The sequence below is a fragment of the Bombus impatiens genome, unplaced genomic scaffold (genome assembly GCF_000188095.3).
Source record: "Bombus impatiens unplaced genomic scaffold, BIMP_2.2 scf_0036, whole genome shotgun sequence".
Lineage (NCBI taxonomy): Eukaryota > Metazoa > Arthropoda > Insecta > Hymenoptera > Apidae > Bombus > Bombus impatiens.
In genome coordinates, this window is record NT_176455.1 from 1,150,026 (window position 1) to 1,174,245 (window position 24,220).

Here is a 24,220-nt window from a genome sequence, read left to right on the forward strand (position 1 = left end):
ATTTTAGGGAAAACTTGAAATGCAATTTTATAGCTTTAATTCTTAACTTTCTCAATTTTTCGATATTTTCATTTCTAATTAATTTTATTTTCTATTAATTTCTAGTTTCTAGATAATTATAATCAAGTTTAAATACAAAATTGTACAACATTTATTCTTATATTATATCTCTTAATTTTCGAATACTCTAATCTTGATCTTATAACTTTTCTTTCCATCATTTACTACCTTCGATGAGAATGCAAAGTTATTACTCATTCGCCATGGTCATAAATAATAATTAACGTTTCCTATTTTAAACACAGTCGAAGGCTGATTGAAATTATCAACTCGGATGATACTTAAATATTCACACTCGACTTCCCTGTTTGCTCCTTCGTCCACCGAATGCAATCAATCAATACGTCGACGCGTTCCATGGTAATTACCCGAGAAGAACGCGAATTAATATTGTACAATGTCTCGTTATTACTAACCGATACCCCGCGATCTTTCTCTAATTGCTCGACTGGTTTTATCAGTAGTTGGAGGAATATTATTAGCGTCTAATTTTACGTTTAGTAGTTTTGAGAAATGGCAAAAATAAATCCGTCAATGGCAGTCTCTAAATTTAATATTGCGCTTCTTTTTCGTTCCTCAATTCCCTAATTCGTACATTTCAATCGTAATGATTTCTATTTACTGCCCTAAAACTGACGAGTCTTCTAAATCATCGTAAACTCAGAATTTAAATTTCTCACAATTACTTTTTGATCTTCTATTTCGACCCCAACCACGAAAAATCGTATTTCTTCTCCGATTCAAAGAATGAACAGAGACAACAGAATCTATTTTTCCACTCACAGTTGCGTTAATATTAATTCAATAGTTATTATAAATTTAGGAAAATCGTTTATCAACCTTAGATCCTAGGTTTAAAATTTTCTTTCATTTCCACCTCTTTCATTCCTTAGTTTCCTATATTTAGCTTCTAATTCGCGATACATGAAAATGAAGAAAATCGACTATCAATCTCAGGCTGTAAGTACAAAACCCAGCTCTTCTTTTTTTACATCATCGTTTTTCACCGGCTAATTTGCTATATTTTTCGCTATGCCAACCGACAGAAATGCTGCTCCTTCTTCGACCGAAGAAATGAAGAAACAACGAAGTGGACGAGGCACTACAATACAGTGAGCACGGCTCTGACCCGCACGCCGTTCACCATAAATCCGGGAAAATCTGGGTTAATTATACTAATGGCAGTATAAGGCGAGCTTTCCTACCGATGACCTTACCGGAAAAAGGCGAGACCCCGGTAACTTCCCTGGCGCGATCGTTAAAGCGAATTTTACGATGCGAAGCAAGAAGAATTCGTTCTTAATGCGACGATATTCCTCGATTTTCTAAACTGCTCCGTTTCGTGGAATAAGGAAAAAAATAATAAAGTAAAAAAACGCGAAAGTAACGTTCAGGAATTTTTCCACGCCCGGTGAATTTGTCTTCCCGAACGAGGGGCCGTTTTCCAGGAAAAATTAGCGGAGGACACTAAACAAGAGAATCTAATTTTCATAGTCGTTCGCGATTAATAATAAGACGTACGAGACTCCTTTAACACGTTCGCCAGCGTATAAATGGGAACACTTCGTTTTCGTAATGTGTGTTCGTTATACAAGGTGTGACAGAATATATGGGACCCACTTCGGCAGCTGACTGTACACCAAAAAACAATGTAAAACAGTATTCTTTATCTCTTTTGGTTTATGAAATACGATGAATTTATCGTGTAAGGATATGCAACATGTATCGAAAATGTTGAAATACTAGCGTTCAGAATAGAACAAGCTTCTTAATAAATTTGGTAAACGACATTGGCAACCCTTCAGAGTGCAACCGAATGTTCTGTAAAAGAAATTGGACAAAGGAAATTAAAACAGAAAATTCGTCGTATATCGTAAACAAAAACACGTACAACATACGTTTATATGAACCTTTTTCATTGTTTTTTCGTGCACAATAAGCTGCCGCAAAGGGTCGTACATGTTCTGTTACACCCTGTATAAGTGATATGTTCGTAATATGTGGCAAATTGCAAAGAAGACTCAGAGAACGCATAGTGTTTCAACAAGAATGTATTTTACGTGTAAAAACAACCATATAATCCCGGTTGAATTGTTTGAAATGGTTGTAGCCATTTCTTTATCTATTCTCGTTTAATTTTCAGCTAAGAAATAAATGAACGATTGGTAGAAAATAGTAAAAGAATCTCGGGACCGTATCTATCGAGATTATTAAATATGTATAATAATATAAAAATATAATAAAGATATATGGTATTATATCATTGAATATTTTGTAAAAAAGTACAAGAAACAGAATATGATTTATAGCAAATGTTTCGTTCCATTAGAGTAGCGAAGGTGTTAAATGGAAGACTAAAAACATCTTCAAAAATTGTTTTCGCGGCAGTCGACTACCCTTAACATCTTAAGAGAAGAATTTTAAAGCGATACGATAAAAAAAATGCTGCGTTCATTTAACAGCTTGTAGAAAAATAAAATTAATTCACTGTATCACTTAATGCTTCTAAAAAATCCACAAACCCTGTAAGAACATTGCTGACTGAACTAAACATCGAAAGAGAGAGAAATAGAACTAAAAGCGATCTCTGCAGCACGAAGTCGCGAACAGTTACATCCGGTCTTTTAACCCACTGCCTTACAATCCCGACTGGCGCTATTCCCCCCGGTCGCCGTTCAAATTTGATACCTTCTAAAGTCTAGCAAAAAAAACCATCCTCAACGCAATCTGAGCCTCCACCTCGACCACACGTTCACCAACAAATAAAACAAACCGGAAAGAAAAAAGAAGAAAAAACAACCGGGACGAAACTCAATGAACAAGCAAAAAAGAACTCACAATAGCCAAGGACTCGGTAATAAAAAGCTATGAAAATACACACAGTGCCGACCAAAAGTATTAGGACATCTGATAGTATTTGTTTCCCAGTTACTCCGAATATACCGGGTTACTCAAAATTTTCACGTATTCGCAGGAAACTCGAAACTAGACAAACAAAACTACATGGGGCACTTCGAGTAAAACATCAAAAGTATACAACTTCCTACGCGATATTTGATGTGTAACACAATTTTCTACCGAGTCTGTACTTTTTTAATTATACTCTGAAAGATTGGAGTTTGTGTAAAAAGCCGCGCTGTGATTATAAATCCGGCATTTTGTTCGCGTAATTTTACCCGAAGAGCGTTAAGAGTTCCGAGTAAAATTTATTGGAACTTTTCGATAAAGCGGCTGTCCTAATATTTATGGCCGGCAGTGTATGTCGAATTGAAAACGTACACGAGGAATCGGGTGACGTTATCCAGTGAAGGGAAGAGGCATCCTCCGGCTAATGCTCTCTATCCGTGGTACTCTATGGTAGCTCACTGCCGGTTCACAATCGGCGACGACGTCCGTGCCGGTTCTGCACGTCGACCGAACTGATCGCTCGCGACGGCCTCGTGGTAAGCCTCGCCACGGCCGCACTCGTCTCTCTTTTCTTCTTCGCCGGGGTCTTGACTGGCGATCTCTCCTTCGTCGTCGTCGTTGTCCTCCGAGAACGCGACGTGTCCCCGCCAGGAGGGGACAACCCGGAGAAGTGGCCTCCACTCTGAGCCGCTTTTGCCTTGTTCTAACTCACGATCCTCAGGTACAGTCGTTCCTGATAACACCACACGCCGCACGAATTGCTCTGATAAGAGCTTCTCCGTCGTCTTCCAGCCTCTTCGAACAATGCAGGATTCTTGCTCAATTCTACAGAACGCTGTCGTTATTCTGTATTCTTCTTGCTCTATCTTTTTGTCTTCTCGTACGTGGGTTCACGAAAGTGTGCATTACCTTCTACGAACGCATTTTGTGAGTTGTACGGAACGTTTTCAAATTTCACTGGCTCTCTGACGAGACTCGAGTTGTACGTACCGCGTTGGTAAAGTTTGACACGAAACTTACTGAGGTCTTACGTGTGGAAATTACAAGACTACTGAGGTAATTACAGAGATGGAATCACGCTTGACACATATTATGTTTCATATGGCTATACATGCTTGGCGTATATTAAGTTTTACTAAATATATCTTTACGGTAAATAATCAGTTTAGCTGATGATGACTATTCATGCCGCGTATTAATTTTTTACTATCGTAAATATATCTTCGCAATAAATGTCTTGCATCTTCCACATACAATTTCAGATTGGTTTCAAATTTGACCGATATAATCACGACTGTTGCGTCTCATTATAGCGTTAATGAAGTTGCAGAACTACTCGTGTAACACATACGGCGATAACGGAATTTCAAAATGTTATGTAACACGTAAAATATACGTGTAACATATTGTATAACGCATACAGATATCTTCGTGAGCCAGTGTAGGTTCACGAAATTCCTCTTTGTTCGTGGAGCTGAGACAGCGCGTCTTTGTTCGGATGGTTCTCCTCTGCCTCTGTTAATCAACGTCTTATTTTCTTGGGTTTTGTAGAGATTGAGGTGATCGCGGTTGTTAAAAGCCTGCGAACCATATTATTAGCATTATCCACGGAGATTATGCTATTAAAGTTATGATGGGAATATACGGACAGGCAATCTTTATACGGGATCTTGAATATGAGATTAAGAATTATGTCCGTAGAGAGGTTTCATTTTTATAGTTTTTCTCAGTTATTCCACGTTATGTAGGTCTATGCATTGTACTGGACGTCGTCAATTTCCATAATTAAAAAAGCGAATCCTACGACTTACGAGAGACAGGAGAACTCAAGAGACGACGGAATTAAAAAAAGAAAAAAAGAAAAGAAAGCAGGACAGACGAAGGCAGGATTGTTCAAGGAAAAGTAGCGTGATAGCAGAACTGACTGTACTGACGTGATACGGGGACATTGGTGAAGGAGAGAGAGGGCTTACAGGGGCCACAGATCGGTACGCAGACCCAACTGCGAAACCTAACCTTCGATCGGTAAAAATTCGACCGGCGAATGGCTGGACCTTGTGCCCCGTATAAGTCTTTCGCAATATAGTTGGCACACGTGCGCGGGAGCCTGAAAGATCCGTGTAAAATCAGGCCCTTTGCCAATCTTAGGGCCCACCCCACTACCCAATCTCTATATTTTTCCTTTCATCCATATCCTTCTCATTCTTGGAAAATTGTCTTTAATTATATTCGTAGTTGCATCGACTATAGAGTCTGTTATACTACTCTTAGTAGATCTGCTTCCCCTTAAGAACTCGAAGTGGTTCTTTGTGTTGGCCTCGCTCAAGTTGTCCTTTAGCGATGCTGGTTTTTGTATTTCCAACAGCATAAGAACAAACGTTCTGCTGTGATTATTGAATCACAATCAAATACAAATATATTGGAGAATTGAATAATTGAACTTGAAACATAGAATACGAGAATGAGGAGCATAGAGTAGGTGTACAGGAAAATAAAATTGCTTAGAAGCGTTGCAAGCAATGATTTCTAAGTTCAACCCTCAAGTTGGAGAGATCCTATTAACCCTTTGATGCATAGCGTTGCTATTTGACGATATATATACAGCTACGTTAAACATACGTATTTTGTAAAAACGATTGTTTGGTTTGTATATATTTCTTTCTTAGAATATTAGACGAAATATTACGCATTTATGACATGAGGCCGGAAGCCATCCTAAGCCAAAAGACGAGGTGATTACTATAGATAAAATGAAATAAATTTCCTTCTTCCTTGAGAATCGAATATTAATCATATACCTGTGCGATGAAAGGAAAAAATTGACGGAGTAAAGTTAATGAATTTGTCTTCCGAGAGGCTGAAATGGCCTTCGATAAAATACGTATAGAATACGTATATAACTACGTAATCTATGTGCTATGATTTATGTACAATAAATTACGTTCTTCGAATCGAAATATATACTTCGATCCAACATATTGGTACAAACTGTCGGAGATTCTTTTAGCCGTAAGAAGTTAAATCATCGGTTAGTTACGGAAGTACAAAAAACACGTTAAAAATGTAAGTGTTCCAAGCACCACTCCTTAGCTGGTAACAAAAAATCTGAAGTGTTCGGCGAAGTATAACCCGGCTTCGAGATCCAGGCAACTGGATATCCTTTCCAGAACGAATTGTTACACATCCTCTGTTCGTAGTCCACGTTGTTGCAGTGGATGCAAGAAGCATCGTCGAGAAAGAACTAGACGGTCCAGTTCCCTGTCAATAACTGGAGCGACGATGCCGGGTGAATCGATCTCATTGACACCGGATTTGCCAGGAGCTTCTAGCCTCGTTCTACACAAGTTGACCTACTGTTTCTTATTAACATCGTCCGTCGTATTATACCTCGTCGTATCCCAACATCCACGACACCGTTTTTTCCCAAAATTTTCTCCCTCGCCTTCTTAATCTTTTGACTTTAACGTATTCGTTGCTACTGACGCATATGGTGCGTCGATCCAATCTCTCTTCTCGCGATTCTACTAATTGTCGCATTTTAGCTTCTGTTAGCTTCGATCGAGTAACGTAGAAAGGCAGAGCTATCGTCGTGTATAATGCGTAGGTTCAATTATTTCAGTGATATCGATACAACTGGCGCAATTTTAGCTTTCGCGCGCTTCGATAAAATTGCTCGGGCAAGCAACTGAAGCGATGGACAGCGCGTTGAAACGAAAATTAAATTTATTAAAGCAATTAAAACAAGCGTCCCGATGGACTGTTTTCTAATAAACAAAAGAATGCAATGTTAATCTTCATGAACTAATCATAATTAATTTACTTTCTTCTAAAATCTATAATTTTATGGTATTCCAAGTTTCAAAAATCTTCAGTTTGCACGATTTTTAAACTGTCGTGATTTAATCAAGACTGAACTCTTTTTACAAATAAGGAGACTCTTTCTTCTCTCTTTCTAAACTATTAAACCTTTTCCTCCTCGACACGTTCTGATTTTTATTGTTAGAAATTTCCTATCTCTGCCAGGCCAAAGCTTGCATATTATCGTTGTCGTTAACCAATTAACTTTCCATAAATTTCATTTCCCACAATTCCTAAATCTCCTAACTTGGAAAATTGTCTTACTCCTGCCACGTATTTGGATTTTCTCGGCTTTCGGTGTTCCACGCTGCGCAAGAAGCCGAGCCAACCCACAGACTGGCTGCTCTATCTCCATCTTCTCGAGCGTTTTCTGCGAAGGAGAGCGAATATCAATCAAATTATTACGGCAATCTGATTCTCGTGACAGCCTCGGGAGCACTTCTAAGCACAATGCGGCGTGTCGTAATCCATCGATCGAAAGACGTGCGAACACAGAGATCACAGATGCGCCGAGCGCTGCATTTTCGTCAAGGAGGATCGCGTTTACGGCATCCTGATGTCGTTATTAGAGGCGATGCGAGATTGTTAGGAAACTGGGCTGCATTTGCCAACTTTCGTACCGTATTGGACGCGTGGTTTCATCGAAAACAAATTTCACGGTGGAAGGGTGAGGATTGTCCTGTACCAGTTGGCGTTTTAAACGTGTTATCGGATATTCCGAAAAAGTTTGTGCTTTCCAAGCGTTCATATCTCATTTTCAATTTGAGGATATCAAATATTCAAATAATCCAAATATACAGATAATTATAATTATGCTTCGATTCGAATATATAATTATTAAACCACGTTGAAAATTATATAGCAATTTTCGATTCTTGAAGTTGCTTTTCTACGTTGCATCTGACTCGTGAATTGACAATTTCGAACGATTGTATTATACGCAGACAGATATAGAATGTATAATTAGTTGAACTATAATGTATAATTTTTGGAATGACTTTAGTTGGTTTTGCAGGCGGATGGAAATTAACAGACATTTTTTCAACGCCGTTTCAGGGATAGAGTAACGCGAAGAACGAACGCGAGAGACCGATGCTAACCGAGCACCGTGGTATCCCGCTATCAATATCGTCAGTGGGTCAGTTAACAACGGGGTCAGCCGAGGGCGAATCCGGACTGCGGGTCAACCAATCTCCTCGTGCGGTTCTGTTCTGCTGACAATGACTATTAACTGTATATGCACCCACAAAAGCAAATTTACAGCCATTGCAGCGACGTAACTTCCAAATTTTACACCCTTGTAACATTTATCCTACTTCTTCGCTATTTTATTCCAATATTTCCAGCTCACATTTCTTCGACGATCGTTATTCCATCAAATTAATGAACTGTGCTTGCTGAATTTTCAGTAAACCTTGAAAGTTTGATACTCTTAAAAATTGTTATTTACTATACTTATGATGATCAAAGTGTCCATTATTCCAGAATGAGATTCATCTTAATGTTTCAAAAAATTGTCCCAAAATATTTGACGAGTCTTTTGAAGATGTTTGTCTATCGCGATGGCGCAAGGAACATCGTGAATAAAGGCATTAACTCAGAGCAAATAACGCTGTATTGTTGATGCGATTATGCGAACTCCAACAGTGAACTTCTCCGGTAGAGCGTGCATACGGTACTGAGAAGGACAGGTCGTGAACGGTCCGGTTCCCATTCGGATGGAACTTTGTAGGCCTGGCGAGCAGCCGAACATTGTAGATAAGAATTTCTGTCAACCAAAGCTCCATCCTAATCTCCACTCAAGTCACGATCCAAACTTGTACCAAAACCTATACCCAAACCTTCACCCAATCCACGACTCAAGCTTAGGACAAAGATTTTGATGGAAGTTTGAGCGAAGATTAGGACGGAGGTCTGAGTGAAACAAATACGCGCCTACAATATTTTTGGGTGTTCTTCAAGCGTAGAAAGTTTCATCTAATTCGCAGCCAGATCGTTTACAATCTTCCCCTGTGATTTCAGTCACCTAGTAGTCGCTGTCTAGCGTGCAATTGGATTGCGACTGTGATTAATCATGGCGACGTTCATCTCTCAGACTTCTGTCTCTCTTCAATCGATCTTGCAATACAAGAGTGCTATATCTGCAAGAGGATCGCAGATATCAAAATATCTGACTCTGGCAAGTTTTAATTGACAGCAGTTCAATAACGGAGATGCTAGTTTGTGTTTGTACAGCGATCGTGTTAAAGTATGTGTGAGTTTAGTGTTTGAATACCCAAGTCCCGATATTCGTTGATAATTTTCTAAATTACCTTCGTTACATCTGTATGCAAATTTATCGTAGTCACGGCACTGACAGTTATTAAAATGCCAGGATATCGATGCCGGCTGTTGAGAATAAGTTGCCTGACCTACGAGGGGGCACCGTTCCTCGGAGGCGATGCCCTGGCAGTTTTTCATTACCACAGATCTCTTGGGAACTAGCCGGAAGACCAGAGTGCACAATTACACCAGGTGGGGGATAAATAAGGAGTAGGTGGCAGAGCAAGATGAGACGAGAAACAAGACGGAAGTGGGTCAGCGGGACTGTCGGTCGTGAGGGTCCGGGTTCATTTTGCCTCACCTCGAGAGTTACGACTCGCTCTGGCTAATGAAATAAAATATACGAGCTGTAACGTAATCGAATGAATTTTACCAAGGGCAACAGAAACGTAAATACAATTTACTCGACCTATTCCCAAAATTATTTCGAGCTGGGCCATAATTTCGATCGACTTCTCTTAGTGTTCTATTTTGTGGATTTGAAATCGTTGCTGTCCTGGTTACTGTAGTTGAAATAGCTCCTCTAAAATAAAAGCCCGATTTGGTGAAAAATAATCGACTTCAATTTCTTCGATAATTTTCATTTATATTTTATACATACATAGATTTCTTTGAATATTTACAAGTAGTTCTTTCATCTTGCGTTTTTTTTTTATTTCTTTGTTTTATTTTTTTGGAACTGCTGTCTGAGAGGAAAACCAGGGCTTCTCGAGTCTTAAAATTCGTTTTCCTCCCACAGTAACACTTAACTGCTAATGATTATTTTACACTCAACATCGATAAATACTCAGGTAGAGCTAATAAATTTTCTAGCGTTTTGTTAAGATCTTTTTCCCACCATTCTTTGCCTACTGCCATTCTTCATCACGCACCTCTTCCTCTTGGTTATTCACATCTGTTGATATCGACACACAGACAGATTCCCGTATTTCCGTTGGAAATGCGTACCGTTCGCGTTCCTCGTCGAACGAGTACGCATTCTGGTAAAATATAGTAAAAATCTCTTTTTCATCCCATCCTCCAACTCGCTACCATTCTTTTATTTTCTCGATAAAAAAATATCTGCATTGTATATTTTCGTTTAAACTTAGGTGGCCCCTCGACGCACGATACCACTGTTTTATTGTTTGAACCCGAAGCGAATCGAATTTTCAAGTTTCGTTTACGAAAGATAAAGGACGGATTTCCAATAGCGATGTCAACTTTTCTTACACTAATTATCATATAACGAAAATTGAGAGATTTATAACATTTCTTGTAGAATACTCAAGTCGTAGTTTTAAAATTCAATCACTGACAGAAATTTAAGAAGACGTATCGCCTTAGGATCTTAAAATATTGTATACTACACGAAGTGCCGGACAGCGGTATCGTATGATTAGGGTGTATTTTTTACATTTTCCACTCTGCACCATATTTATCACCAACGCGTCGTCTAGGTCGCTTATTAGGAAGTCCTCGAGTGCCTGGAATTCTAACAAGATCGTCAACAGCTCGAAATCGATCTCGACACGCTCTTCTTCTCCGACGAAGTAGCAATAAAGAAGCAAACGACAATGTTCGTTCGATGATATAAAAATTCTACAAACAGGAAATACTCTAAAACAGAAAATAAGTTTGAAGAACACGAAGAACAGCGAACACAATTATAATGTAATAAAATAACTGCGGTCTTGACGAGAATAAAAATCTTAATAGCCATAGTAATACTCTTTCTTTTATTTCTACGCAACAGTCTATAAGCCTCTTTTATCTGGATCACGTTTCTTCTACTATATTTTAATGCGTAATAGTAATCTGCTCTAGTCGCAATCTTCCAAGAACTTTGAGTGTCTGATTCTCTTTGAATGTTCAGGGCGCTTTCATTGTTCTTGTTATTTGCAAACAAGAAAAAATTAATGGATAGAAATCATTTCGTAGTAAAACAATGCAATGTTAACAGATCGAAGAAACCGATTCATAGAGAAGAAATCGTTTCGAGGATCGTATTTCTCCTGAACCTGGTGACAAAGGCTCAGTCAAGCAGAACTACTTGCTGAAATAAATCCTTGGGTGATTAGGTGGATTTAAAAATATAAATATAAAACTTCTTCTATCTCGAAAAGTTCGTGCTCTCAGTTCATTCTACGTGTCCAAGATTTCTTATCGAAATTGGGTAATCTTTTGGAAGATAAAGAAAGTTGGGAATAAGAATAAGAAAAGATGTATCTTGCGCGTAGCTTGGACACGTCGAATACAATTGGGACAACAATGAGATTTCTTAAGCATGTGACTCGTTTATAACCGGTGACGCGTGTATATCGAGTAAAACACTGAGATCGGTACCTAAAATATAACAGTATAATATACCTTGAGTATTATCCATTCCCTTGGAACGCTATCTAGTCCATCAGCGCAAAATTACAGCAGTCGGATCGAAAACTCGTTTGGAATGTACTCCGGTTCGCCTAAACGCAATTTTAAATTCTCATCCTTTCAGACGATCGTCGTTCTTCCCTTTCACTTCCCTACTTAATTACGTGTAATTTAGTTAGAGCCTCGAGAGATACAATTGAAAATTTCTCGTGTAGCCAAGCGTTTATTTTATGTACATCTTAATGCATTCTGCGTCTCGTGAGACGACTGGGAATCTACGTCATTTGTTCTGTATTAAAACGAACAAGAAAAATACAATGGAGAAACAAAAAAATGTCTATAACGTCTATTTAATCTCGAATTACTACGAGACACAGAACGCATTATACTAAATGATCTTTGGCTTCTATCGCCAATTATTAATGAGACGCAGCGTTTCTTACATTGGTAGACATCGTGAACCGCGACAGGAATTATCTTTTTCCCTTTCTCGACGTACTTTCTATCTAATCACAATCTGTTTCTGTCATCTTCCCTTTCGTTACTTATGCTATAAATACGCGGTGTGCTTGCTGCTGTGCTCAAGGGCTGCAAGGACATCTTGTTTCTGCCTCACGTACAACCTGCCCTTTTTCCAAGGATTCTGAAGCTGCAACAACTTGAAGTCATCTCTCAAGCAACGCTCTCTGGCACCGATCACAGCCACCAAGCAAAAATTCGGCAACTCGTCAGCCGTGTAAATGGGCCCTTCTTGACCCTTTAACACTACCGCCATGTTCAGCTGCTTCACAACTAGATTCACAACTTCTCTGGCCGTGGTCCTCGGAGTAACGTGTAACTTGAGACTGGTTCCGGAAGCCAGGCCGGTTTCATAGGCCGCGTAAACCTGCAAAAATACCGGGTCTACGGTCAGACGATGCCGTTAGGTAATTTATAGACTGTACAGATACAAATTGTCTGCTGTAAAATCAGCATATGCAATGACATTTAGGTGGCAGCGCAGTGACAGCACGTTGCTCGATGCATCTGGCTGTTGTTAACGACGAATAGTAAATTAGGTAAACGTTAGTGTTCAAAACATTTGAAAGAGAGAAAAAAAAAGAAGAAAAAGATTGCTTACCTAATGGTAGTAACGATTTAAAATGACATAGATAAAGAGATATGCAGCACGCATTCAGATCAAAGATTTTTATTCATCGTTAGAAAAATTATACCTAGATTAACATGGAAACAATCGTGTTACGTTAAGTTGAAAGCTCGGACGAAATTTCATGCTCTGCTAGATCGATAATACACGAAAAGCGTAATCTGGAAAGCGCATCTGAGCGAGACAAGCACTGAAACTTAGCGGTGTGTGACGGCTTACTCATATGTCTGCTACATCGGTCTGCACTAGAAGACCAAGTGAGCTGTTTTTAACTACAATCAGGTTAGACTTGTGTTCCCTACAAGGAAAAATATTATTTAAACTCAATGAGTAGTTTCCCAATAGGTAATAATAAGCTTTTGCGGTTTAGAATTGGAATAAGTGTTACTTTAAGGAAGCTTGCGCAAGGAATAATTCCTTGGCTAATGGGAAACAACCGTGACAAATTGTACTAGCTGCTCCCAAGATTATTACGATCGTTGTTCGTAATTGTAATCCCCCGTGAATCTTGAGAATGAAGCAACGATCATGTTGTAACTAACAATAAGACGAACACGATTCTTTTCAGAAAAGAATAATCTTCCGTGGTGATTTCTGTCATAATATTTAACTACACAGGATCCCAATCCTGTTATTTCATTATATATTGACTCTTCCTCCATGTAAATTCTAATTTCTACTTGAAAAATTGATACTTGGAACTTGACAAATATTACCTGAAGAATGCCCGGCAGAGGAGCAGGCATTAACGTTGCTTCGTCTTTCTCCTCCTCCAGTTGACTTTCCAAGGAACCAGTGGCCGTGGCCGCGACGCTAGCAGTGGGCTTGGTCGATTTGCTCTTCGTATGTCCACTCTTTATGCAGACACTCGAGTTAGGCGTCGAATACTCGTCGCTACTTAGCGAATGCAAACTGTCGGAATTGGTGTTGCTGACACTTAACAGACTCGTCGTGTTTGTCATGGCTGTTGACACGCTTAGGAGCGAGCCACCATAGATCATAGGTTTTATGCTGAGTAAAGGACTGGTGCTGGCCGATGCGGATGTGATCGTAGCTGACCTATTTCTGGGACTGTGTTTGTATTTCGTTAGGATCAGAGTGTCCTCGGATTTGGAAGGCGGTAACCTGGTGTTCTGTAATGGTACCAGATGATTGTTGCTGCCAGCGCTGGTCGCGTTGCTTAGATTGCTGGGGCTGCTCATGGGTACCGTAGACTTTGCAGGCTCTGAGCCGGCCGACACATTTGAAGTGTTGCTGCCCTTGCGAATATACTGGCCACTGGGCAATTGTTGTTCGCTTTTACTGAACTCCGTTGTGAGCAGATTTGAGGAAGAATTGGACATGTTAGGTCCTGGCCAGCTGCCTCGACCTGGACTAGATTTCACCAGCTTCGGATCGCGTGGCGGTAATTGGAGCAAACTTCTCTTTAGGCTGTTGCTGTTGCTTCTGTTTCGGTCGAGGCTGAGCAGGTGCTTCATTGAAATTCCAACTGTTTGTGACGAACCCTGTAGTTATGAATTATAGAGTTGTCTAATGCGATATACTTGGATTTTAAATAATTTTACACAGATCACAGGATTGGTCAGTTCAACTTACGCTCTGCTGCGAAGAACCGCGATCTCTAGCGAACGTGATCACGTCTATGAGCCACCTGGCTCCTTTCCACACGGTGTTTACTTGAGTCTGCAGATCTTGCAGCCTGGCCAACTTATCCTTCGCCACGCTTAACTCCAGAGAACTGAAGGCTTCTCTGTGGTTGTACTGAGCTTGCGCCGTGTCGAGTTCAAGAATGCAACTTAGTCTTGAATATCTGTTGATCACATCCTTCTGATAGGTATTTAAGTGAACCATCTCGAATACTTGGATGGGCAACGAAAGAAGATCACCACGTTGAAGAAGGATTTCTCTGGTTCCAGGCACGCAACAGGCGGTTTCTGCAGGAGGCACAGCGATCAGAAAGGACACATCGTGAGTCAGATCGATAACTTCGGCGTCGTAAAGTCGATGGAGCAAAGAGTCTTCAGGATTGATTTCCATATAATTGAACAATCGCCTTGCTGTAGCAGCGACCAGGTCGACGAACAATTTCTGCTGTTCTGTACCTTGGGCCTCGTTTGTTACGTTTTCTTTCTCTTCACAGTCTTTGACTGATGCGTCTGATGCGTGAATGCGTGTTATCCTTTTCAGATAATCCCACTCCTCGCTATGGAAATATAAATAATAATGATTAATAAATCCGCAATGATACGTATGAAGGTAGTATTTTCGTCGACTCAATACTTACGCAGAGACGTGTGGGTTATCACGGATCTTACAATGAGGCAAAACATTAGGTGCTTTTGCGGGTACCACGACTTGTATAAGATCGACGCTACTCTGCATCTTCAGATAACCAAGATAAAGCCCCTTTGAAAGCTTGATACTGCTAACTTGGTGGTAAGTCATCTGTTCCTGTATACTGGCTATTAAAATATCCGCTACGTTACTATCTTCGTGAATAATGACTTTCTTCGTGACTTTGCTGAGTGGCAACCATCTGCTATTCAACACTGAGATCAACTTCGGGGATTTTATGTAATTCACTGTGGAGAAAACCAGGGTGCCTTGAACGTCTCTAATGGGTTTATGGTACAACTGACCAATGTCTTGTATACACAGCGCTGCCTATAAGAACCAATGACCAAAAATTACTCATCAGTCTGTAATTCATTTTAATCTTTAACAAATGTTTAATAATTTTATATAATAGGAAACAAACCTGCATTTGTGCAGCAGCCTGTAAAAGCTTTATCCTGAAGTGATTCGTTGAACTGCTGTGACTTTTCTCCATATTTTGACGGAGAATTTTAACATCGTCCCAAGTGCAGCCCACTTTCATCAGCCAATGGAAGTCGTTATAAATACAGCTAGGGTAAGTCTCGTCGACTTCGATCACAGGTAAGAAATCCTCGTTCGTTACCAATATTTTATCTTCATGATAGAGTAAACAGGCGAGAAAAACGCCGCGTCTCAGATTCTTCTGAAACTTGCTGGTGGCCGAAAAGAGCTGTTTTATCGTTGTCTTCTTCTTGTGATTACGCCTCTGCACGGCCGGCGTTTCTTGAGTGTACTCTGGGCGCCTGATATCCGTGAATAAAGTATTCAGCTGCTCCAATCGGCCGGCAAACCTTGGCACTCTGCCATCGATGTCTCTCCAGCCTGGAACAATAGTTACGTGTCTTCACTTCGAGTTTTAAAAACTCCGATAAACCAAACGACCGGTACGTGTGCAATGCAAATTCTAAATTTAACTGGATTCGAATGCAATCGAGCGAAATCTAGGCGCGAGCTAAATATGGATCAGATTCGAGATCGATTTCGTTCTGTACTTTCCAGCTGTGTTACTCGATGTTTTATATGTAAAAGACACGTGACAAGTTACATGTCCTACCTTTTATAGAAGGACAGTTTTAAAATTCAACATTTGCAGAGCAAATATGTATTTTTCTTTCTTTCCTGAACATTTAAAAAATATCGATATTGAACATTATTTATGCAGACTAATATCGATTAAACTAACATAACAATTAAACATACTCGTTTCTTATAAGAAACTTATACTAAGATTTATATCTTTGAATCTATTAGATTATTTCATTTCATACTGAGATACTATTTTTCAGCCGAGTGGCATAAAGGTCAGGAAATTAACAAAAATAGCCTTCTGCATACGCTCTTCATTCGCAATGCACTCTATAGAAAAAAAATAAAAAAATGATCGTACTGCTAGGTGTTACGTGGGCGGGAGTCGAGTTCCTGAACCTGCTGTAGCCCTTCAAATTGCCAGCAGCTGCTCGAAAATAATATTTCTGTCCCTGAATCAGATCGTCAATCCTGCATTCCCTTTGTTTCATATCTAGCACCTCTCTCTCGCCACAGATCACCGAGAAATCTTCTTTGATACTCCATTGGACTTTAAATTTTGTGCAGATTGGAGAATCATGGGAATCTGGTTCTTGAAACCTCACTGTTACAGAATTTGTTCCTGTGACGTCCACTGCGACCAAAAATGGCATGTCTGGTGGCCCTGAAATAGATTAGTATTGTCAATTTTATTTAAAAATTTTCTACTCTCGTATTAGCCGTTACTGTTTATGCATTTTTGGAAAGCTTAATTGTGTAAAAATCTTACAGAATGCATACAATTTACAATAGTATCTAAAATATCTAAAGTAGAGTAATTCTTATAATATTTAGCAGGTAAAGCAAATTTTTACTTAAATTCTGTTTTTCTTTTCTTTTTTTTTTCTTTTTAGTCGCGTTAAAAAATATAAAATCAAAATGATACTTGTGTATGACTTACTCGCTTGATCGAATCCAAGCAACATTTTTCTAAGCGCTCTAGCTCTTCTTTCCCACAAAGCGAGTTGCTTGTCCTCCGCGCTACCGCCGCATCCCGTGAGATTGTTGTGCTGCGACGAAAAACTTGATCTATGACTGCTTGGTGGTTCCAGGAGGGTAGTCCCACCGCTGCCGGAAGTACTGCCGCCGAGTTCTTGAACTCTGTGTTCAGCCTCCAACAGCAACGAAGCCAAGTGACTGCCCAGGGACTCTGGAGATTTGACTGCGCAAACAGAATCAAAAAGATTCCTTGTGAAAGTTCAATATCAAAGGAAGTTCGAGAAAGACCAAAGAAAATTGCAGAGAAATGAAAGATAAGTTTTCAATTTTTGAGAGTTTAAGTGTCACTGTAGAAACGTCTCTGGAGAATTAAATCGAAGTTCAGAAGAGAACCAAGACAGGCTTTTATAATTTATGAAAGACAATTTTATAAAACCAGAACCAAGAGAATCTCTCGTTTGATACTAAAACTTTATAAGATTTATTTACATAATCATCCATCCCACTATGCTTACATCAACTGATATTCTTAAAAAAAGAAAAAAAAAGAGTGAATATAAAAATTCCTTATTTGCATCTTCGAATTTCACGAATTCACAATTTCGCAAATTACGAAACAAAACGAGAACCATAACAAAAAAATAAAAAATTTCTGGCAGAGGAGGCCAATTTTTCAAACGTCACGAATGGACTTTGTTAGGAAACAATTTAACTCTCCGTAGACCGGTGGAAAAATTACGAAAGAGAAAAAAAAGGAGAAATAAAAAAAGTTGGTAGACGAAATTCAAGAGTGGACTATCGAGGAAACGCGTAATGGAGTCAATTGCACGAATCAACGTGGTTTGTGAGCGGAGAATAGTGCAAAAATCATCCGGCTAATTGAGCCGATTCAACTCGTACCCGGTGTTTATGAATGTAAAATCTGCGGTGGTTTGCATCCGGGACAGACGGTTACGTCGCGATCGTTTAGCCACAATTGTGTCCACATCGGATATCGATTTTCACTTTCTGCCAAGGGACTTTATCTCTGATCGTGTCATTTTACAACTTTCCATGTGGTTTCTGACAGTAACGAGAGATTAAGATATCGATGACGAAATAATTTTTATTTCCCCTCATTCATAAACTGAGCTTGTCACAGTATGGCTATTTCTGTTGAAAAAGAATTCTCTAAAAAATTTGATCTAAACTAACGAGACGAAGATCAAGATAAAAGAACCAGGAGAAACGAGTCTCTAGTTTCTAAATGACGAAATGCGAAGAAATAATTGAAAGAAATGTTTCGAACGAATTAAATTTAAGTTTAAAAATTTGGGGAAAAACCATGACAAGTTTTTCATTTTTGTAGGAGATTAAGTGCACTCGCAGAAGTTTTTCCAAAGTATTATTTACACATTTCGAGTAATACAAATCTTTTGAGAAAAAGCGAAGACAGATGTTTAACTTTCAAGAGGTCAAGTGTATTCGAAAGTGTTTTTTAAAGCGTAGATTTCGATTGATAAATGTTCGAGAAAGACCAAAGGCAAATTTTTGATTTTTAAGAGCAGAAGATAGAAGAAATTGGTCTAAAGAATCGGAGCTAAATTAATAAAACTGTTAGGAAGAAACCAAGACGACATTTCACATTATATAATAAAAAAAAAATCTTGATTTTTTTTCGTTGAAGATTACATCACGCTTTCACTTTAAATAAAGCAGAATCGTCCGAGAAAAGTGGAGATTTTAATTCAAGAGACTTTAATGCCAGCATAAATCAGGTTGGTAACAGCGTTACATCATTAAAATCTCCGAAGTAAACAAACGAGTATTACATTGTAGAACGTGTAAAACGTGACGTAAAGCGATGGAATTCCATTATAAAAATAATTTCGCTCTCGTAAGGAAGATTACTTGTCTTGCATAAATACATCAGATTCGCTTAACCGTTTCAATTGAAACTTTAATCGGCGAATATTAACTTTGGCGAGAGTGAGTTACGCTAGAAATTAAGGAATAACAAAGAGTAAACGAACACGGATAGAAAATTCGATGTACGCATACTTTAACATGTGTATGTATATCGAGACCAGAAATGTTGCTCAAGCCAATATATTTGTTACGATATTTTAAATCTTCATTGAAATTTTATCTTGTATCTTGGCGCCTCTTTCTTTTAATGTGTCTACTAATAAATGGTATTATTTCTTTGAGCATATGTTTCAATTTAATTAACAGAAAATTTCAAACCAAAGACATTGTTAGAGTTCACTTTAATTGAAATTTTATTTTGTATCACGTCACCTCTTGCTTTTCTTACGTCTAATGAATTATATTATTTCTTTGAACCTATGTTTCAGTTTAATTAATAGAAAATTTGAAAGCAGACGTATTTTTGAAGCTAACGCGCTTGCTGCAATATTTCATAATTTAATTAGTATCTCTTTGTCCCTCCCTTTTAACAGGTCTAATGAAGTGTATCTATTATTTTCACAATTCATACAAAATTGAATACCAAACGTGTTATTGAAATTATTTTAATCATCCTTTTATCTGCTCTTTTCAATACCACTAATAAAGAGTACTTCTTCGATCTTTTTCAACACATGTTTCAATTTAATTAATAAAATATTTGAAACATGGAGATATTGCCGAAGCTAATATATCTGTTGTAATATTTCAAATTTTAATTGAAATTTTATCTTGCATTCCGTCGCCTCTGCCTTTTCATATGACTAACAATAAATAATTGTATCGCTTCTCTGTACATATGTTTCAATTTAATTAATAGAGAACTTGAAAGCACACATATTTTGAGAGCTAACGCGCTTGTTGCAATATTTCAAATTTTAATTGAAATTTTTATTTCTATCTTTTTGTCTCTCCCTTTTGACAGGTCTAATGAAGCGTTATCCATCGTTTTCGCAATTCATACAAAATTGAATAGCAAACATATTATTGAAAGTAACATCTTTGTCACGATACAATACACGATCAGATAGTAATCGATTGTACGAGTATTTCGGAGATTATCCTGGAAGATTAGATTAAAATGGAAAAGCGGTATCGTAAGGGTGATATCACATTAATTTTCGTCGAAAAGCGAAAGAAGAGAGGAAAGGTTGTAGAGTTTAATTATCAGCGGAGCGAGATTCTACGCTTGCGATTACACTTGTAAATTGGCAGATGAGGAGAAAGGCTCGGTGGAAAGTTTCTTCGCTCCTTTTCACAAGCCTCGAATTCTCGTTATATTTTTTGTTCCATCGCGGTCGAAACGCAATAAAGCTCGACTGCATTTTTATTACAGACTGCGCAATACTAATAGGAATTCTATCCTGTTCGGCTATTCCTCCCCCTCTCTTTTTTTTTCATCACTAAAAATCGTTACGTTTTTTTTTCTCTCCCTTTAATTCCTCTCCAACTTTTAGGTCACTATGAATCCATCGTGCAATCTTTTCGAATTTGGTCGTTCGCCACGTACACGAGTAAACTTTCACATTGAACTATATATTTTTCGGATCGTGTTCCCTGTAGCCGTGAACCAACTGAAGCTACCAACAAATTATCTCGAGGGTGGAGAATAAAAAGATTTTGGGGTTTCGTGCCATTCATCAAACTTCTCTGTACTTTTTTTTTACTCTGATCATACAAACGAGAAATTCGCTAGCAATTGTTTTCCGAAACAGAGGCCACCTATCGAGAGGTCTTCAATTTACCTGCTTTTCCACACCGTCTGCATCGAGGTTTTTCGTGAAAGAACATCGATTTGATTGAACAAAACAAACTACTCCGCAAACGCTGTAAATTTTTGAAGAATCTTTGCGAAGTTTCTCATTTTCTGCACATTTTTACCCTCTGCCCCGATCTTTCCCCCATGGACGAAGGAATCGACGAAGAAAATTTCTAAGTCCTTTACTTATGAAGTTTATAATTCCTATCTCGCGTATAACAGGAGCACCGCTCGGTTATGAGAGCAGAAGTTTTTAATCCTTAAAGGCTATCATGCGAGAAGCTATCATCAACTATAAGAGGAGAAGTTCCCAACCCTTAAAGGCTATCACGAGCCAGAGAGTTCGTCTCGTTACATCTTTTTTAGATTAAAAATTAAGAAGTGGAATTAAGTGTTTCACTATTACTAGATGATACTAATAAGAAATATCAGATGGAAAACCTAAAAGAAAAACTTCAGCGTGTGATGGCCTTTAAAGATCAAAAACTTTCTCTCTCTTTCTCATAACCGAGCAAAACTTTCGTTACAAGAAGAGATAATTATATTATTGCATTATAAAATTTATTACTGAATTACAGATTCCCTTTTTCGATTCTCCTTTGCTGGAACCTGAAACAGTTTCATGTAATACAATTTCACGATAAAACGTTCAAGTAAAAGATGTTCATAGCCTAATAATAACCAAATGAAATAAAGCTTGAACGATATTAACACGTAGTAAATATTACGTACTTTTGTAGCCAAGTGACGCGAGAATTTAATAAAATAAACTTCGTAAATAAATAAATCTTCGTTCTTGCAAATTCTTATATTAACAAAAATTGAGAAACCGATCGATCAGATGATAGAAGAATTTACATAGAGTTAGACGAGCAAAGGAAATAACGATAAATATACAATTTATTAAAAAAATTCTACTGGCTCGTTGGCAGACGTTCCAACTTAAGCACGTAAAGTAAAATAATGCTATATGAGGCCATATTAAAACCTGTTTGGACCCATGGAATCCAACTATGGGGAACAACAAGTAGTTCCAACATAGAAATTCTTCAACGATTCCAATCGAAAACTCTAAGATCCTTGATAGATGCACCTTGATATGCTACCAACGAAACAATACATCGGGACCTCAAGACACCCACATTCAAAGAAGAAATATCCAAATTCAGTAATAGATATAACATAAGAGTTAATAACCATCAAAACCCACTAGTTACTCAATTTCTTGACAAGTCCTTGGCATTACCCTTTAGATTTAAGCACTAGATTCAACTAGAATCAAACACACGATAAACACTTATTAAACACGACATAGTACCAAGCCAGAAAAATTTACTCGTAAAATTCATCCAAATAAAAAAAAAGAAGAAAAAATATACAATTTGAAATTAAACTAAACTAAGCAATGGCAATGTTATCGTTAAACCATACTTCGTAGAATACAACGGTGTTGAAGACTGAGAGTTAAAGGGTGTTAAAGGAAATTTCGCGCTGATCGAGAACTGGATAAACGTAACAAACGAAATTTCCAATTGAATTCCTGTGTACTTACACTGGTTACCCTCCTGTGCGCCGAACGCGACCAGCATTTTTGCAAGCGGCCTATTGTTGCTGAGCACCGCAACATCCAGGGGTGACAGGCCGTCGCTGTTCACGCTGAAAGAATTCAATTCACACCGACGTTACTCCTGAGAATATATTAATTGCCATTTAACGCCAGATCATTGCAGAAATCACGTTAACATAATTTATCATATCTAACGATTCATCGATGAGATTTCCTTTGAATGAAAAAAAAGAAAGTAGCAAAAAGAGTCTAATACGAAAAATACACGAATTTCCATCGTGTGATCGTAGTCGTGTGTACGCATAGATTAAATAAATCTCAAAATCCATGGAAAATTCCAGCGAATACCATGTGCCCGCGTTCGAACGGAAAATAAACGGTTACGCCTATTTCCGTGAGGTAATCGGCATCAATTTCGTTCCGGGATAAACGTGCTTTCGCGAACTGCCATTAGTAAACTGGGACAAAGAGAGAAGAAGTGGATAAACGGATTATCGTGGCAGCGAATGGACATTCAGCGACGATTACGACGCGTGTACACCGATTGCAATGCGAACGTCGACTCGCGGATCGCGATCATTCGATTACGCATCGAAAGTTCGATGCGTGTTTGTCATTTCGTATTCCACTCGTTGCGTTCGATCATTTTCGCGATCGATTCATCTTTCACATTACTTTATAACCAGTTAGCTGTCGCGACCTCTTTGAAAATTGTGTAGCTGAAATATGTCGCAAAAAGCGAGCAATGACGAGTATATTCGTCAAACATAGAGTATCTATGGCTGTTATGTAATATAGAATTATGTTGTAACGAAACGATTCTTTTATTTTTTAACTTCGTCACTACAATTTACTGCAATTATCGAGTTGCAATTTAAACAGCGAATTGTAAGTATCTTTTAAGCACGACGAGTGTACTCGTCATAACACAAAATATTGTCATTTCCTCATAGCGAGTATACTCGTCACAAACAGCTAATCGATAAACAGGTTGGTAAGATGAGATCAGAAGGATATTCGAATCGAGCTAGGTAATTTTCTCTGCAATTTGCCAAATTTCGTAATGAACGATTTCTAAGTATGGTACTTGAAGCAATTTACCGGTGTTAAAAAATGTAACATTCGAAAATATTTTTGTATTATCGGTTCTTACGTGAAAGCTCTGATTTGAATGAAATTTGGATGAAACTTTGTAGGCTTGAAGCCAACAATGGCACATACATTAATTTTACTACTCGTCAGGAAAGTAATTCTATCTATTTTTTTACGTGAAAATGAAATACGATCTTTTATCAAATAATATATCAAAGACTAATGACGCGAAGTTCAATATCGATAAGATGTTGAAGCTTAGATGACTCAAGTATAATCGATGTCGACTGATTAGAATTTAAAATACTAAATTTGGTAAAAATGTGAACAGTGATCTGTTCGTTCGAGGGATCACCAAAGTTTCATCCTTTTTCGTTCGGACTATTTTTCTTGCGAAAGTACGTGTCAAGGAAGAAGTTTCAAACTCCAGTTTGTTCTCTCCGGATTGTTCTTTGAATAACAGGGGTTTGACTCCGGTACTTCAGAGTATCACTATATTAAATTTCCAGAAAATTCTATAAAAATCTACGATGAAATTTCAATTTGCAATTATACCAATTCTGCGACACGCTGTGCAATAAAGGGCGGAAAAACAATTAACACGCGTTACGTATGACAACGGAACGTTGCATCCAAGTAACTTTCGACATAAGTAGATTACATATCGGATGAATAGTTATTAGCGCGCACAGCATGCTCGCTGTGGAATATCTGCGTCTATGGTGTCCATTTACTCGACTAAATCTAATTATCGTCGGGGATTGCAACATATCTAACGAGCCTTATGTTACGGATCGATACGATTACAATGTAGGGACCGTGTAAC

General features: G+C 38.3%; 1 protein-coding gene across 11 annotated transcripts in view; it reads right to left on the bottom strand.

Annotated features, from left to right (window-relative positions):
- Positions 1-9,765: 9,765 nt before the first annotated feature.
- The window catches only part of LOC100744875, a 183,714-nt gene continuing 169,259 nt past the window's right edge, over positions 9,766-24,220 (bottom strand). For 9 of the 11 annotated variants that reach the window (XM_033322397.1, XM_033322414.1, XM_033322395.1 and 6 more), the window contains 8 exons: positions 22,288-22,391; positions 16,992-17,252; positions 16,413-16,715; positions 15,408-15,847; positions 14,934-15,313; positions 14,246-14,852; positions 13,366-14,154; positions 12,053-12,388 (listed from right to left, as the gene is read on the bottom strand). In XM_033322397.1, coding sequence (XP_033178288.1) covers positions 12,053-12,388; positions 13,366-14,154; positions 14,246-14,852; positions 14,934-15,313; positions 15,408-15,847; positions 16,413-16,715; positions 16,992-17,252; positions 22,288-22,391 — 3,220 coding nt within the window. Of the gene's footprint in view, positions 12,389-12,868; positions 12,948-13,365; positions 14,155-14,245; positions 14,853-14,933; positions 15,314-15,407; positions 15,848-16,412; positions 16,716-16,991; positions 17,253-22,287; positions 22,392-24,220 lie in introns of all 11 variants that reach the window. The other 2 variants (XR_001102527.3, XM_024369733.2) reach the window with 2 other exon arrangements.